General features: G+C 38.5%; 1 protein-coding gene across 1 annotated transcript; it reads right to left on the bottom strand.

The window, feature by feature from the left end:
* Positions 1-4,713: 4,713 nt before the first annotated feature.
* On the bottom strand, positions 4,714-8,232 carry LOC127814093 (cucumisin-like). Its single transcript, XM_052355357.1, has 10 exons — positions 8,143-8,232; positions 7,835-7,923; positions 7,571-7,668; positions 7,304-7,441; positions 7,075-7,174; positions 6,447-6,960; positions 6,015-6,358; positions 5,808-5,919; positions 5,499-5,712; positions 4,714-5,399 (listed from the first exon to the last, which is right to left on the bottom strand). The coding sequence occupies exons 1-10, from the start codon at positions 8,230-8,232 to the stop codon at positions 4,768-4,770; spliced, it is 2,331 nt and encodes a 776-aa protein (XP_052211317.1). The 3' UTR covers positions 4,714-4,767.
* Between the last annotated feature and the right edge of the window lie 6,977 nt (positions 8,233-15,209).

Raw genomic sequence — 15,209 nt, forward strand, 5'->3', positions numbered from 1 at the left:
AGCGATCTGTTCACTACTTCAGTTTGACCGTCGGTTTGAGGATGATAACACTAGAAAACTGTAGTTGAGTTCCAAAAAGATTCCATATTGTCTTCCAAAAGTGACTCATAAATCGAACATCACGATCTAATACAATTGATTTCGGAATGCCATGCAAACGAACTATCTCTCAAAAAAAATAAGGTAGCAGCATGGGAAGCATCAGTGGAGTTCTTACATGGTATAAAGTGAGCCATTTTTTAGAAGCGATCAACAACTATAAAGATGCAATCATACCCATGCTGTGTTCTTGGCAAGCTATAACATAGTCCATCGAAATATCCTCCTAATGAGCATTAGGGATAGGAAGTGGCTGGTATAAACTTGTATTTTGCACTCCTCCTTTGTCCTTTTGACACACCAAGCATCTTTGCACAAAATGAGCAACATCCCACTTCAAGGACGACGAAAAATAGCGTTCTTTAACCAGCAATTTAGTTTTGTCCCTTCTAAAATGCCCACTAATTCCACCACTTTGCAACTCTTATATGATAAAAAGCCTCAATGATCCCTCTGGAACACACAATTGATTTCCCCTAAAAAGATACCTATTCATGAGCAAATAGTCTTGGCTTTTCCCATCACTTAACTCTTGCAAAACCTTTGAAAAGAAAGCATCTGTTGCATAGTATTATAGTAAGAGATCAAAGCCAACAATTTTGAAAGAGAGTGTAGTCAATAAGCTATATCTTTTACTCAAAGCATTGGCAACCTTGTTAAAGGAACTTGCTTTGTGATTTAGAACAAAACTAAACTTTTCCATGTAAGATACCCACCCCAGCATGTCGAGAATTCAACTTCTTTTGCACCTTGAGAAATCTTAGAGCTTCATGGTCTGAATAGAGAACAAACTCCACACCAACGAGGTACTCTTCCTAATGTTGCAAGGCTTGCACAATCGCATACAACTCCTTGTCATAAGTTGAATACCTTTTCCTGGCATCACTTAATTTCTCGTTGAAATAAGCAATCGACCTCCCTTCTTGCATTAGGACAACACCTATACCCACATTTGAAGCATCACACTCAACTTGGAACATTTTTTAAAACTTGGGCAGAGCTAGCACTGGAGCATCCGTAAGCTTTCCCTTTAAAAGTTGAAAACTCCTTTGTAAGCCCTTAGTCCACTAAAACTCCTTGCTTTTCAAGACATCCATCATAGGTGTAACAAGGGTGATGAACTTTTTGATGAAAGGTCGATAAAAAGAAGCCAAGCCATGAAAGCTTTGCACTTCCGTAAAACTTCTTGGGGTTAGCCAATCAAGAATTACCTTTACCTTTTTCTCATCCAATTGCATTCCCTCTGCACTTACTATATAACCTAGAAATACAACCTGATCAATGATAAAGGAACACTTCTTTAGGTTAGTATAGAGTTGGTTGTCATGCAAAACTTTGAACACATTTCATAGATGCTCCACTTGTTGAATTCTATCCTAACTATACACCAAGATGTTGTCAAAGTAAACAACAACATATTTTCCCAAAAAATCCTTCAAAACTTGAGTCATCAACGTCATAAAAGTGCTTGGGGCGTTAGAAAGCCCAAATGGCATGACTAGCCATTCATACAAGGCAATCTTTATTTTAAAAGCTATTTTCCATTCATGTCTGGATTTAATTCGAATTTGATGGTATCCACTCCTAAGATTAATTTTAGAAAAGACCTTTGCACCACAAAGCATATCAAACATGTCATTGAGACGGGGGATTGGGAATCGATACTTCATTGTTATCTGCCCTACTATCAATACATATCCTCCAAGTTCCATCATTTTTTGGTGTTAGAAGGGCTAGTACAATGCATGGACTTGATGACTCCCTAATCAGCCCTTTTTTTAGCAATTCTTCAACTTGTCTTTCCAATTCAACATGTTCATTAGGTGACATTCTATAATAGGGCAAGTTAGGAAGGATTGCACTTGGTATGAAATCAATTTGATGTTGAATATCACGAAGATGAGGCAAGTAAGCAAGTAATTCATCCGGAACTAAACCTTCAAATCTATGGAATAGATGTAAAACTTCTTTAGGAACATCTTTGGTATCTTCCCCTACAACCACCAAAGCATATGCCACCTTTTCTTTACTGGAAACTTTTCGATAGCTCTATAGGATAACAAGCTAACTGGGCCTTGAGATGCCACACTCGTGGGGACATCCTTCAAAGGGTTTAACACAAATGTTACCCCGCCTTTCTTAATTGTGTAGGTGTTCTTCTTCCAATCATGTTGAGCACATCGATCATATTACCATGGTCTCCCAAGGAGTAAGTGACAAGCGTCCATAGGAAAGACGTCAAACTAGAGCTTGTCTTCGTACTTTCCAATGGAGAATTTCACCTGGCATCTCTATGTTACCAAAACCTCTCCTCCTTTCTTTAACCATGACACCTCGTAGGGTTTAGGATGCTGCTCACAAGGAAATTTCAGCTTTTCGACCATCATCTTAGACACCATATTTCTACACTTCCAGAATCAACCATCAAGATACACTTTTTTTCATTGGTCAAGCAATAAGTTCAGAAGATGTTATGCTTGAGCAATTGATCATCTTCTTGAACAATCATTACCTTTTGAATCACAAGACTTTCAGCATCATAGTCAGGTTCACAATACTCATTTTCAGTTCCACCTTCAGGCTCTTCATCATAAATAGGCTCTTCCTCATCTTCTTCTTGCCCTTCTTGAACAACATTCACCTCAGCCTTCTTGGAAGGACATTCATATGCACAATGACCAGCTTCACCACACCTGAAACACTTGAAACTTGAAGATGTAGTCTTACCAAGGTCCTTTTTTCCTCCCCTAGCATGTGGGTTTGGACGCTCAAAGTTGGGTGTTGAATTTTTTTTGTTGGGGATCACTATCTTTGTTTTCAAAGCTTTACTATTGTTACGTTTTCCGAAAGAGGCCCATTTAACTTTTTCCTCTGCTTTAAGAGCCATTTGATATGCCTTTTTAAGCGAATGGATGGGATGCATCATTAACTCCCCTTGAAGATTGAGTTTTAAGCCACTTGTGTATCTCACAACAAGCTGATCATCTATTTCCGTAAGATTAATCCGACTCAACAACCTGTAGAATTGCTCTGTGTAATCGGCCATAGATTGTTCATTGCAATGGCGAATATGGTGGAACTTCTGGTACAAGGACTGTGAGTAATCTAGCGGAAGAAATTTCTCATCCAACTTTAACTTCATCTCTACCCATGTGTGAACTCTTGGGACTGCTCATCTATCTCGACTTCATTGATATTGTTTCCACCAAACCAAAGCATGTCCCTTCAATTTTGTAGCAACAAATTGCACCTTTCTTTCTTCTGTCAAGTTTTTCCATTCAAAGAATGCTTCCAAAGACGCAATCTAGTCACAGTATTCATCAGGATCTAACTTTCCTTCGAAATCGGGCACGTGTCTGTCCCTTCAAGAGCTCTTGCTAATCGTTCCATGGCCCAACAATCACCAAAAACTACTTCTGAATTTTCTTTTGAACCAAACGAATCAGATTCCTCTTCCATGTCATCTTGGCTTCTTGAATTTCTGGAGTGACTTCTTTGACTTCGTGTGAGGGAATTTTGCATCCTTTGGAGAATCTCTGTCATTGTTTCTTAAAGCATTTGATTAGATCGTCGCAATTCAGCGACCTCGTCACATAAGGTGACATCCTTAACATTTCGTCGCTGCATAGGAGGCATAATCACTGGAACAAAGAAAAATCCCTCGAAATCTGGATTTTCTTGCTCTGATACCTATTTAATGTAGGTTGGAACCTTCAAGGTTAGGATAATTTCGGGAATCATTGGACTAGAGGCTGCGGGCGTCACTCAACGTTGCTAATTGCGGAAGACACTCACACGACCAAGCCACACGCTTGATATTTAGAAAGACTCGTTCACTTCAAGCAAGGAGAGGACTTGTAATATATATATATATATATATTCTCAAAGAATCCTTAGATTTCCATTCACAAAGATATATATAGAGATTATAAAAGATACTCCGAGTTATTTTCCCTACACTTATTGCTTTAGGACTTTCCAATGCAAGCCATATTTCCAAGACAAACAACACACGTTCACAAGACATAGAAGTCAAAAGGTTTTCAAAAACTAACACGAGAAAACAAAATAAAATTTAATGGACTTCTCGTCTCCCAAGTATGCTAGTGCATCAAAATATCAAGTGACTGTATACTTGCTTGGGGACACACATTGCACTGTACTTGGCTGCAATTTTGGAATTTGCTTTGTGTTTCTGTTTTCATAAGCAAGTACAGAATGGGTTTGGTATGTTGTGTTCAGAATCCACTTTTAGGATTTTTTTTTTCTTTTTTTGGAAAGTATTCCAACTTTAGAAAAAAGTACGTAACATGACATGAAAAGTGAAAATAGTATGCTTTGTGTCATTCGTGTTTAGCAATTGAATGTGTCTTCTAGAGGCAACAACATACAAGGGCTTTCTTGGGATAGGGTCTATAGGCGACAATATTATCTTGACTTTTATTATTAGATGAAAAGGAAAGTAGAAGACTTGGAGAATATGCCTCCTTTTCCAGTACATTTTCCCCCTTGGATGTGACCTTTTTCTCATCCGAGGAACTTAAAAACAATACCATAACACTTCATGAAGGCAGTGTAAACTTTCCCAACTACCTCAATCACTCAACAAAAAGCCTCACCACTGGGAATCATAATTCATAATTCATAGTTCATAGTCATGGGTGGGATTTAGTTGTCTCCAGTAATCATCTTCTTGTGAAATATAGAAGAACCTCTAAAGGTAGCCTTCTTATTAGTTGTGGAGTCGCTGTCAAGGTTATAAGGAGCACCCGGGAGATAGTTATAAACCACTAGTGGGGTTCTCACAGCACGGACTCCATCGCTCCAGAAGATCGCGCCTGACACGATAGGCTGTTGGGCAATTTCTGGTCCATTTACTGTCACTGTGAATTTCTTTTGCTCTCCGACAGCAGAGAAAGAGAGAACCGAAGGTTCAACCGTGACAGTGATGTCTGCCGGCATGTACATTGTAGCTGTGTAAGTCGAGTTTGCCGAGCCCACATTGGTTACCGTCCTGGGGAAAACGCCATTGATCTTCTGGCCATCCAACACATATAGAGAGAACGAAGGATAATTGAGGTCCCAAGCTCTGCCAATAATTGTGCTGCTGCAAGTGCTATTGTCCCCGGTGATTTGTCTTAGAGTTGTTGTGTTGTAGCCCTGTTTGCAGAGGAAGTTAATGTAATCTTCCACTGATGCGTCAAAGACTAGTCCGGGATTCACTGCAGCCTCCGGGTTAATGTGACCGGACCCATATGAGAATTCAAGGTCTTTGTGCTTCCTTGGATCCATGACATAAGCTGATCATATAGAAATAGGATTTGTTCAAAGTTGTATAGATGCCAAAGAAGATTAGCGTGAACTTCACCAGTGAAAAATTGTTGTGTCACATTCCTCACCTGTGGTCATGAGCGCAGATTTAATGGCGGCTGGAGACCAGTTCGGGTGGACAGCTTTAACATAGGCAGCAGCGCCACTGGCATGGGGACAAGACATCGAAGTGCCAGAGATTATATTGAAGTTTACGCTCCTTTTGTCATCATAGTAGATGGAAGGTGGAGCCACCGGAGACCAAGCTGCAAGGATGTCGACTCCAGGGGCAGTGATATCAGGCTGCACGTCATTAGTTCGAGGTATATGCAATATTAGAGACACGATTAGAAAGAACAAAGCAAGAAAATTGATCATTTGACGAATCGTTTGGTCACCTTGAGAATGTCTGGAGTGATAGGACTAGGTCCTCTTGAAGAAAATGAGGCGACAACAGGTGCTACAACATCCTTAGGAGTCTCACCCAGTAGAATGGTTGCGAAGGGGTTGCTGAAAAGGTTTATGAGATCAACATTAAGACGATGATGACAGAATGAGAAGACAGAGTTTAGACTATCTAATTAGGACTGAGTACGGTAATTTACTCTGTTGCTCTAATGTATTCCAAAATTTTCGCCCAGTCGTCCACGCTGATTAGTGTTGCGGGCAGCGGGTAACTGAAGGCAAAATCAGTGTAAATGGGATCGGACACTGTCATTATGGTACCGACACCATTAGCTAGCAGGATGGCGGCTCCATCAGAGAAAAAACCTTGAGGGTACGCGTCACAAAGAACGATCTTCCCTTTCACTTGGTACGAATTCATGGCCTCGGGAAAACATGGTCCTGAAGCTGTGGAATCAGCTCCAATGGTATAGTTTGCAGCATCTCCTCCCCAAATCAAAGGATATGTGGTTCCATTGAGGTCAAAGCTGTTAATGGAGAGCCCCTATATAGTGCCAAGAAAATTATGTCAGTGCTAACAAATGAAAAACACCATATGGCCAGCTTCTCTAAAATATCTAGCCAGAGCTTACAGTGAAAGTTTGTCCATTGCCTAGAACAACTTGGGCAATAAACTTCCTGTCGATGGTGCTGGCGGCAACTGTTAACGTCCATGGCGCGAAGTTGGATACTGATACCGGAAAGGGTCCTGAATTTCCTGCAGAATTGGAGGTCAGAATTCCGTTCTTCATGGCATGGAAAGCTCCAATGGCAATAGGGTCTTCTAGGTAGTCGACTGGCCAGTCTGATCCGAGGGAAACAGAGATAATGTCGACTCCATCCGCGATTGCATCATCAAATGCTGCAAGTATATCTGCAAGGCCACACCCGAAAGACCAACAAACTTTGTACACTGCGATCCTGGCGCCGGGGACACCGCCTTTCGCAACTCCTTTGGCTAGGCCGAGGTAGCTGGCATCAGCCACCTCCCTGCCAGCTGCGGTGGATGCAGTGTGAGTTCCATGCCCGATGGAGTCTCTTGGCGATCTGAAGTCAGTGATGTCGTAGAAGTTGTCGCTGTTGTAGTACCGGGCTCCAATGATCTTGCTTTAAGATTCAGAAAATGGAAAAGGAAGAACAAAATTCAAGCTCTAATTATCAAGTGATGCATTTCAAAATGATTGGTTTTGGGAAGAAAGAAAGTTGAATGCATGTACATACTTGTTGCAGGTGAAATTGGTGGCTTTGCAAGTCCCCTTCCATTTAGCTGGTGGCGGGCTCAGGCCTTCGTCACTGAAGCTATCTGATTCGGGCCAGACTCCTATACCATTCATAGACAAATTAAATAAACTTCTAGCTTCTGTTGTAAACAGTCCAAGCAGAGTTGACTGATACGCCATATATATATATATATATAAATGATTACGGTCAATTAAATTATTAAATTTACCAGTGTCCAAAAGTGCAACGATGACATCTCCTTCTTTAGAACTTCCAAGCTTGCCATTAAAACCCATAAAGTCCCAAGATCTTGTTGTGTGCAACTTCAGTATATAATTCGGCATCACTGATACCACCCCATCCATTTCTGCAAATCCCCATATGTTATAATCAGCGTTTTAAAGGGTAAAAGAACATGTAATGATGAATAATTAATTTGATGAATATATTTGATAAATCTATATATCTTAAGATGCTAGGCTTTTAAAATTTTCACCTGAAAGCTTAGCAACTTCTTCATCGGTTAGTCTGGCTGCGAATCCATTGAAACTCCTTCCGTAGCTGTAAACTAGCGAGTCTTTGGTGGATGAACCACTGCATGCAATCCACACATTAAACTTAGAAAACAACCTCTTGTGATCATTCGATAATTTTGCCAACTTTTATTCTTCAGTACTAATTAAACAAATTCAAACACCAATCTTTATGCAATTGTACCAGAAGTTGCAGCAAATTAAGGTATGTGTATGTATGTATTAACCTTCCAAGTACGTTTTTCAGCATGGAATGGTGCGTAGATGCAAGGGGCGCATCTCCTTTAGGCCGCTCTCCCATGTACACCACATGAACCTTACATCACATGCAAATCACAACATTAATTTAATTATTTCCATATAAATAATGCTAACCCACGAACTTAGCAAGAAAAGCATTGGGGAACCTGAGATTTTAAATTGGAGTTATTGTGAGTTTTAGTTACTTTCTTGTTAAATTTTAAGTGGTATAATCTTACTTATTAATTAGGAAAAGAAAAAAGAAACACAAAAACTAGCTAGACATGCACTATACCTTTCTTTCATGTGAATAGGAATGGCAATTTAGCACCAATGCTGCAAATAGAAATGCGTACAGAAAAGAGAGCAACCTAGCTTTCGCCATTGCGGAGTAATTTCAAACTTCTTGTTTTGTTTGAGATTTATGACTATGCAGCGAGTAGAAGTTGTAAATAAATAGGGGAGCATTGACATTGGTAATGTCAGCAACCCTTTTTGGAGCTTTTTGGCTCAATGCCGTCCCTTCCTGTTTGTGATCTTCACCTTATTCTTTTCGTGGAAAATGACGAAGACAGATCTCTCATAGCTGTCCCCTTTTTTCCCTATTGGAAGATTCAATACAAACATACATAAAACAAGCACGGGAAATAAAGGCCTTGAGAAGTTGGAGAAGATAAAACAAGAGAGATGACACCAAAAAAATATTGAAAGAAATATCTGCAGAAAAATGGGTATGTCGTAGTAATTTGATTAAACATCCAAAAATGATATGTACATATATTAACAATAATATCCTCCAGGTTTACTTTCAATTCCAAGTGAGGCAAAAATAAATAGAGTTTTCACACACCACCTTTGAAGTTTGGCAAAATGGCATCCACTATCCCTATATTTTTAAAAATGTCACCATACTCCCTTGCTACTATTAAGCACACAAATTACCATTTCATGCTTGTTTTTAAACCATATTTTTTTGTCTCTTTGTCTTCTCTATCTTTCTTCTCTCCCCTCCCTCTCTTTGATGATTGACGGTCATCGGAATGATATCGGTACAACGATAATCTCTTACTCTTTAAGAATAATCTATTTCTAAGTTCTTCGATTCCATTCTGGTGAGTTTGTTGGTGATGGGGCATCAGGGACTTGTGTGTGTGTGTGTATATATATATATTTCTACCTCTCTACATTGTTGATAATGGGGATGAAACCCCACCACTGATCGTCTCTCTTCCTATATCTTTAGCTTTATCAGGCATTGTTGACAATTTCTCTATTTTTCTTTATATATATATATATGTCTCTTTCTTTCTCTCTTTTTATTCATTTTCTATCTCTAGACCATCATAAGGTTGATGGGTTCTTACCAAAGGGGAATAACCCAATGTGATTTTTTTTTTTTTTCTAAAAGAACTGGAAACTATCAACCATTTCTAAACACAACTAGTTTTGAGTTTTTTTTTTTTTTCTTTTAATTATAGCGAGGAAAGGGCATTTTAGATTTTTTTTTTAAATTAGTTGCCATTACTTAACAACACGAGGTATGACTAGCCTGGTAATTAACCTCAAAAGATGACGGTGACATTTCTAAAAGTATAGGAATGGTCAGTGCCTTTTTACCAAACATTAAGGGTGTGTTAAATTTATCAAATAAATAAGCCCTCTAAAGGTGTCTCCTACTCCAAGTCCATCTCTAAGCATATTGCATTGCATTTGAATTTAGCAATACTGGCTCTGCAAAATATTTCATTTTCACATATATATAATAAAATTTGGTTTCATTTTCATATATTTTCAATAAATTGCTATGAACTAAAACAATCTCATTGTCACATGGTTTAAACAAACACGATGTAGTACATATATGTCTCATTTTAGTATCTCAAAATGGAATCTATTCTAAACATATATGCCATGGTTCCTTACTTTGACAGGGTACAAATATCTAAATTTGATATTTTTAGATACTTTTTCAAACCTATTGTTGATACTAAGTAGCAGTAAAAAATTTGTATCTATTTTTCATGATATTATGTATGGATCAGATAGATCATGTCGAATTCTTCAGAAAAAATGGTGTCTTCCACAATGGAATCTGATAAGTGAGATTTCGAGTAAGTGTTTAATCTTCTTCTGTCCAAAGAAATGACTCATCGAAAAAATGAGTCACCATCGACACATCTGAGATCGCCAAATGTTCGGGAGTTTCTCTATTCAATCCTTTTCCTTCTTCTTCTTGTTGGATATCTCGTTCGTACACATCTTCTCTTTGTTATAAAATACCTATGTTGCATCCAAGAAACAATTAAGTATAAGGCAAGAGGAGAAAAAGATTTTCAAGTCTACTCTGAATTTCTCCATCAAACTTGAGGTTACAAAATTTATTTATATTTCATTACCTTGTAAATTCATTCTTAATTGCTTATTTATTTGTGTCCAAGTGTGGACAATTATTTGTAAATATTTACACTATTATTGTGGACTGTATGAGTTTCCTAAAACCGTTAAAATCTAGGTGAATTTAGTTTCCAAGGTAAGGTAGGGTGAAAATCTTGGTGTAGTAGTTACTTAAAACCTGTTGTAATCTAGGTGTGTATCTAATTTCTAAGATGAGTTAATGTGGAAGCTTTGGTGAAATTGGTTTAGTGGAACCCTAAGGGTGGTTAGACGTTGGGAAAGTGGACTAGGTATGAGTGGAGATATCAAACCACTATAAATTATCTTGAGCCTCATTTTATTTATTCTTATTATATTTTGTGGCTTGCATTTATTTTTAATCTCAAATATCATCTATTATATTTATCAAATATATATTCTCTAAAATAATAATTAATCAAGAATATTTATTAAAATAGCAAAAAATTTTAATCACTCAATTTATCCTCCTCTTGAGTGGCCAAACCCTAAGGGACAAACATTAAGTGGGAGACTATCATCCAATTTATAGGATCCTTAAATTTTCCCATAAGAAAGTCAATTAATATGAGGAATTTGTGTGTGTGTGTGTTTTTTAAACCTTCTTGTGAAATGTATCTATATACACATGGGTGAAAGTAGGAAAAGAAAGGGGGTCAATGGGATTAATGGGAGATGGCTTCCAATCCATCCTCAATGGTGTAAGAGGGTATCTAAGGCAACCCTTTGGAATAGGTGAAAAACAACAATTGCTCATTATATTTGGTCGCGGGGTCCCTTTCTTAGAAAGGGACCTTCTTTCCCTAAGTGTCTTGGTGGATTAGCATAAGCCAGCTCATTAGGCGACCTTTTTCTTTTAAGTTTTTTTAATTATATACATACTATTTAAACCTTATTATTTATATACATATTGTACATATATATATATTTGAGCCATTTGACTCATTCATGTGACCAAATAAATTATTCTCGAAATTTAATTCAAACTTATTTCCTTAAATGTCCAAATATTCTAAAAATAGTTTGAGGTGTTACAACCAACCCCACTTAAAGAAATTTTATCCTTAAAATTTTTCTTAGCTTATACTTGTAACCTTTAACAAATAAAATGGACTATCACTTAGTCAAAGTGCTTAGTTTCATTATTGAGCTAAAACACCATAACATTTTGGAAGAGTATAATGAGTCTTACCACTCTACTTTCATTTCTTGAAATAAGTGATGTTAGTTCTTCATAATGGCATCCTCGAGCTCCCATGTTGCTTTTACCTAATTTGTTCCATGATTAGGTATAGTCCTACGTAGCCTCAACTTCTCGCTCTTACCATCCTCTGTTGTCATATGTCATGGTGACAACTTGAGGTACACTAGATCTTCCACCTTGAATTCCAAGTTGTGTCGCCTCCAGTTGGCGTACGACTTTTGTCCACTATATGTAGCTCGAATCCTCTCTTGTGTATCCACTAAGTCATCACTCACACAAACTTAGGTCCCTGTAATCTATTTCTCTCCATCTTTGATCTAATAAATGGGTGATTGACACTTCCATCCATATAGTAACTTGTAAGGAGTCATCCCAATACTACTATGGTAACTATTGTTATATGCAAGCTCTACCAATGATAAATGCTCACCCAACCACCCTTAAAGTCCAAGATGCAAGCCCTGAACATGTCTTTCATCGACTAGATCATATTTTTTGATTGTTCATCAGTTTGCATGTGATAACTAGTGTTAAGCTTCACCTGAGTCCCCAAGCAATCTTGCAAGCTTCCTTGAAACCTCGAAGTAAATTTCAGGTCTCAATGTGAGATTATCCTCACAAGTGCTCCATGGAGCCTGGCTATCTTTTTGATATATTGCTTTGCAAACTCATGCACAGACTACCCCATTCTTATTGCCAAAAAGCGTGCAGACTTTGTGAGTCAATCTACCATGACTCATACAACATCATTACCTTTCTAGCTTTTAAGGAATCACATTATAAAGTCCATTGTGATACAATCCCACTTTCGTTATGGGATTTGTACTAGTTGCATTTGACCCGCCTATTTTTGATGGCCAATTTGCACTCACTAGCACGTGTCACATTGCATGACCCTTCTTATCATACTCGTTTTCATCCCAGGACACCAATAGATTTCTCAAAGATCTTGGTACATCTTGTCACACTAGGGTGTACAATGTACTAGGTTTAGTGTGCTTCATCTAAAATCAATTGCCTCAATCCCAGTTAGTTAGGCACACACACTTTACCTCGAAACCTAAGAATGCCCTCACACATCTCAAAATCGAAACTCTTTGCTGACCATGATCATCTACCTATAGTTTCACATGTTTGTCTTCCATAAGCCACTGACGTATCTGGTTTATCAAGTCAATTTGAACCACTAGGTGTAACGCCCCGTTAGTGAATTAATGATACCTAGATTATATTATCTTACATGTGTTTGCTAGATGGTCCAGTCTTTTGAGCCACCAATTGTGCAAGCAGTGGCATAAATGCAAGGTTAATACCCTCTAAATTTTGTGAAATTAAATGCAAATGTGAGATTTAAATATACTAGAGTAGGCTAATAATGGAGGGGGGGGGGGGATTAAATTAAAGGAAAATATTAAGTAAATATATATATATATATATATAACAAATGTTTGAAGAAGAAGCTAGAAGTAGTGCAAGTTTGAGGCAATGGAAATTTGGGGAAAGCTCTCCAATTCCTAGGGTTCTTCTCTCTTCCATTTCTCTTCTTCTTATGGTTGCTATGGTTCTTAAGGAATGAAATTAAATGGTAGGAACTCAATTTCCAGGCATCCTTAGCTTAGAAACTCTGTTTCCCCCAGTTTTATGGCTAAAGAGAGACATAATCCTCCTTGTATGATAACCTATAAGCTGAGTTGAAGGTAAAAAAGGGCTAGGGCTTGATAAAGAAGGAAGAAAAGGCAATCTCTTTTTCTTTTTAATGGTCTGAAAGTCTTGAATTGCAGCCTTTGAAATGATTTTATGAAAACCCTCTATTTTGAGTTGCAAAGTAGCTACATGATTGTAATTTACTTCCTCCCACTTGGTTGTCCTCCTTGTAAACGATTCCAATAAGGCTTTTTCTCCCTACCTTCTATGGGAATGATGCCTCTTTTTTTAGAATGAAGAGTTAGCAAGGTTTCAATCCATTTTGCCATGGTTTGGGGTGTGAGAAATAGAGTTTTCGAGGGTTTTGTGAGTCTATCTATTGACAGATTGCCAACAATTTTCCTTTCAAAGGGCAAACTATCAACAATTGCCTATGAAACTACCGACCGATTGTTTCAATTTTTAGCCCAAATACTTCTTACAGGCTTAAATGTCTATTTTCTTCCTCTTAAGTCATGTTTGCCTATCCTTGAGTGTGTCCAATGCATTTTAAGCATGGTTATAAGATTATGTTTCGCATTGTGCATGTGTTTTATAAGTGGTCCTATGCATGGATTTTGTGGGACATGATATTTATGCTTATACATGGCATGGTTTTGGGAAAACATGTGATACTTGATGGGTGCTGCGGACGAGATCCGCTAGGATATATCCTTTACGGCGTTAAGCCGAAAGCTCGGGGGGGGGGGGGGCTATAATGCTGGACTCGTATAGGACTTCGATCCCTTGATATGGTTATGGTTACAATAGAGCTTGTGACCTTATTCTTTATACATGTTCATTTGTGGCTTAATTCTAGCATATCATGGGTGCATATCGTTGCATTGTCACAATGCATATGACTCGGTTACTCTCTTGTGTAAATGTGTGAGTAGGGATACTCGTTATTATCTATGATTCAGTCCTTGGTACTCTTGCTACCTGTTATTTTATTATGCTTTTTGGGCCTAGTGGCTCATTTGTGCTTGCATTATTCCAGGTAAAGGCAAGTCTAAAGGAGAAGGGGAGCTTAGCAATGTGGGGTCTAGTGTCTAGACGTGTGCAGAATAGCTCTAGCCAGAAGATCCATGGGGCATTTTGGCATGGTGCGTGTTTGTAAATGTTTTGTTCTTTTGAGGGCCATGTGTTTTTTTCTTTAGAGATGTTATGGGTGTATGATCTCGTTGTATATGTCAGTACTTAATGTTTAGTTTTGTATACATAACCTTGATGTTGGGTATGAGATGATTATGGTGTTTTCCTTCATGACTCTCACAGGTACCTTTTCTTTTCGACACTTCTCCCTTATTTTCCTTAGTTGGGGTCTTCAAGGGCAGGGTAGCCATAAGTTTGGCATCAGAGTGGGTTTGGGACAAGTCTCTGTACACGTAGGCATGTTGGGTAGAGTTAGGGATACGCCTTATGAATTGATGTGAGTTTGGTTGAAGAATTTTAACTTTTGGATATGCTGGTTACGTAGGAAAGATGAGTTCTTGTTAGGGACGGCCACCGATCTATAGTTGAGGTCGAGCTAAGCTTGCATGTGAGATTCTAGAGGAGCCCAATAGAGATTGGCGCCAAGAGATGGCAGAAGTACGAGGGACTTTGGCGTGGATGATGAGGACTATGGAAACACTTGCAGCTAACCTAGTAAGGCAGGATTAGGTATGTCATGGGTGAGGGATCATAAACGAGGAAACATAGCATGCAACGGAAGCGGTTTTTAATCAAAAAACGTTCCTCGTATTGATTAGAATCTAGGAGACTTACTTTTTCAGCGGATTACCGGACGGAATGGAGCGATGGGAGCAGGATGCGTGAGAGCTTCTTCGCGTGGTGGAGACGACGGTTGTCCTACTATCCTTCGGCTCCTTCGCATCAGAACTTGAAAGCTCTCTTTCGGTCTTCTGAAGTATGACTCGAACTCGTGGCCTCTCTTTCGGTGAAGAAGAGTAAAAACGACCTTGGATGAAAAACAACCAAAGAGAGATATATATAGGGAGTACCCTAGGGTTAAAACCCTAGTGGGCCAAACCCTAATGGGCCAAGTCCATTTAATTAAT

Source organism: Diospyros lotus, chromosome 12, assembly GCF_014633365.1.
Source record: "Diospyros lotus cultivar Yz01 chromosome 12, ASM1463336v1, whole genome shotgun sequence".
Taxonomy (NCBI): domain Eukaryota; kingdom Viridiplantae; phylum Streptophyta; class Magnoliopsida; order Ericales; family Ebenaceae; genus Diospyros; species Diospyros lotus.

Coding starts and splice junctions, on each gene's coding strand:
- LOC127814093 (XM_052355357.1), bottom strand. CDS start 8,232: ATGGCGAAAGCTAGGTTGCTCTCTTTTCTGTACGCATTTCTATTTGCA. Junction 7,669..7,834: donor CTGAAAAACGTACTTGGAAG/GTTAATACATAC, acceptor GATTGCATGCAG/TGGTTCATCCACCAAAGACT. Junction 5,920..6,014: donor GAATACATTAGAGCAACAGA/GTAAATTACCGT, acceptor AAACCTTTTCAG/CAACCCCTTCGCAACCATTC.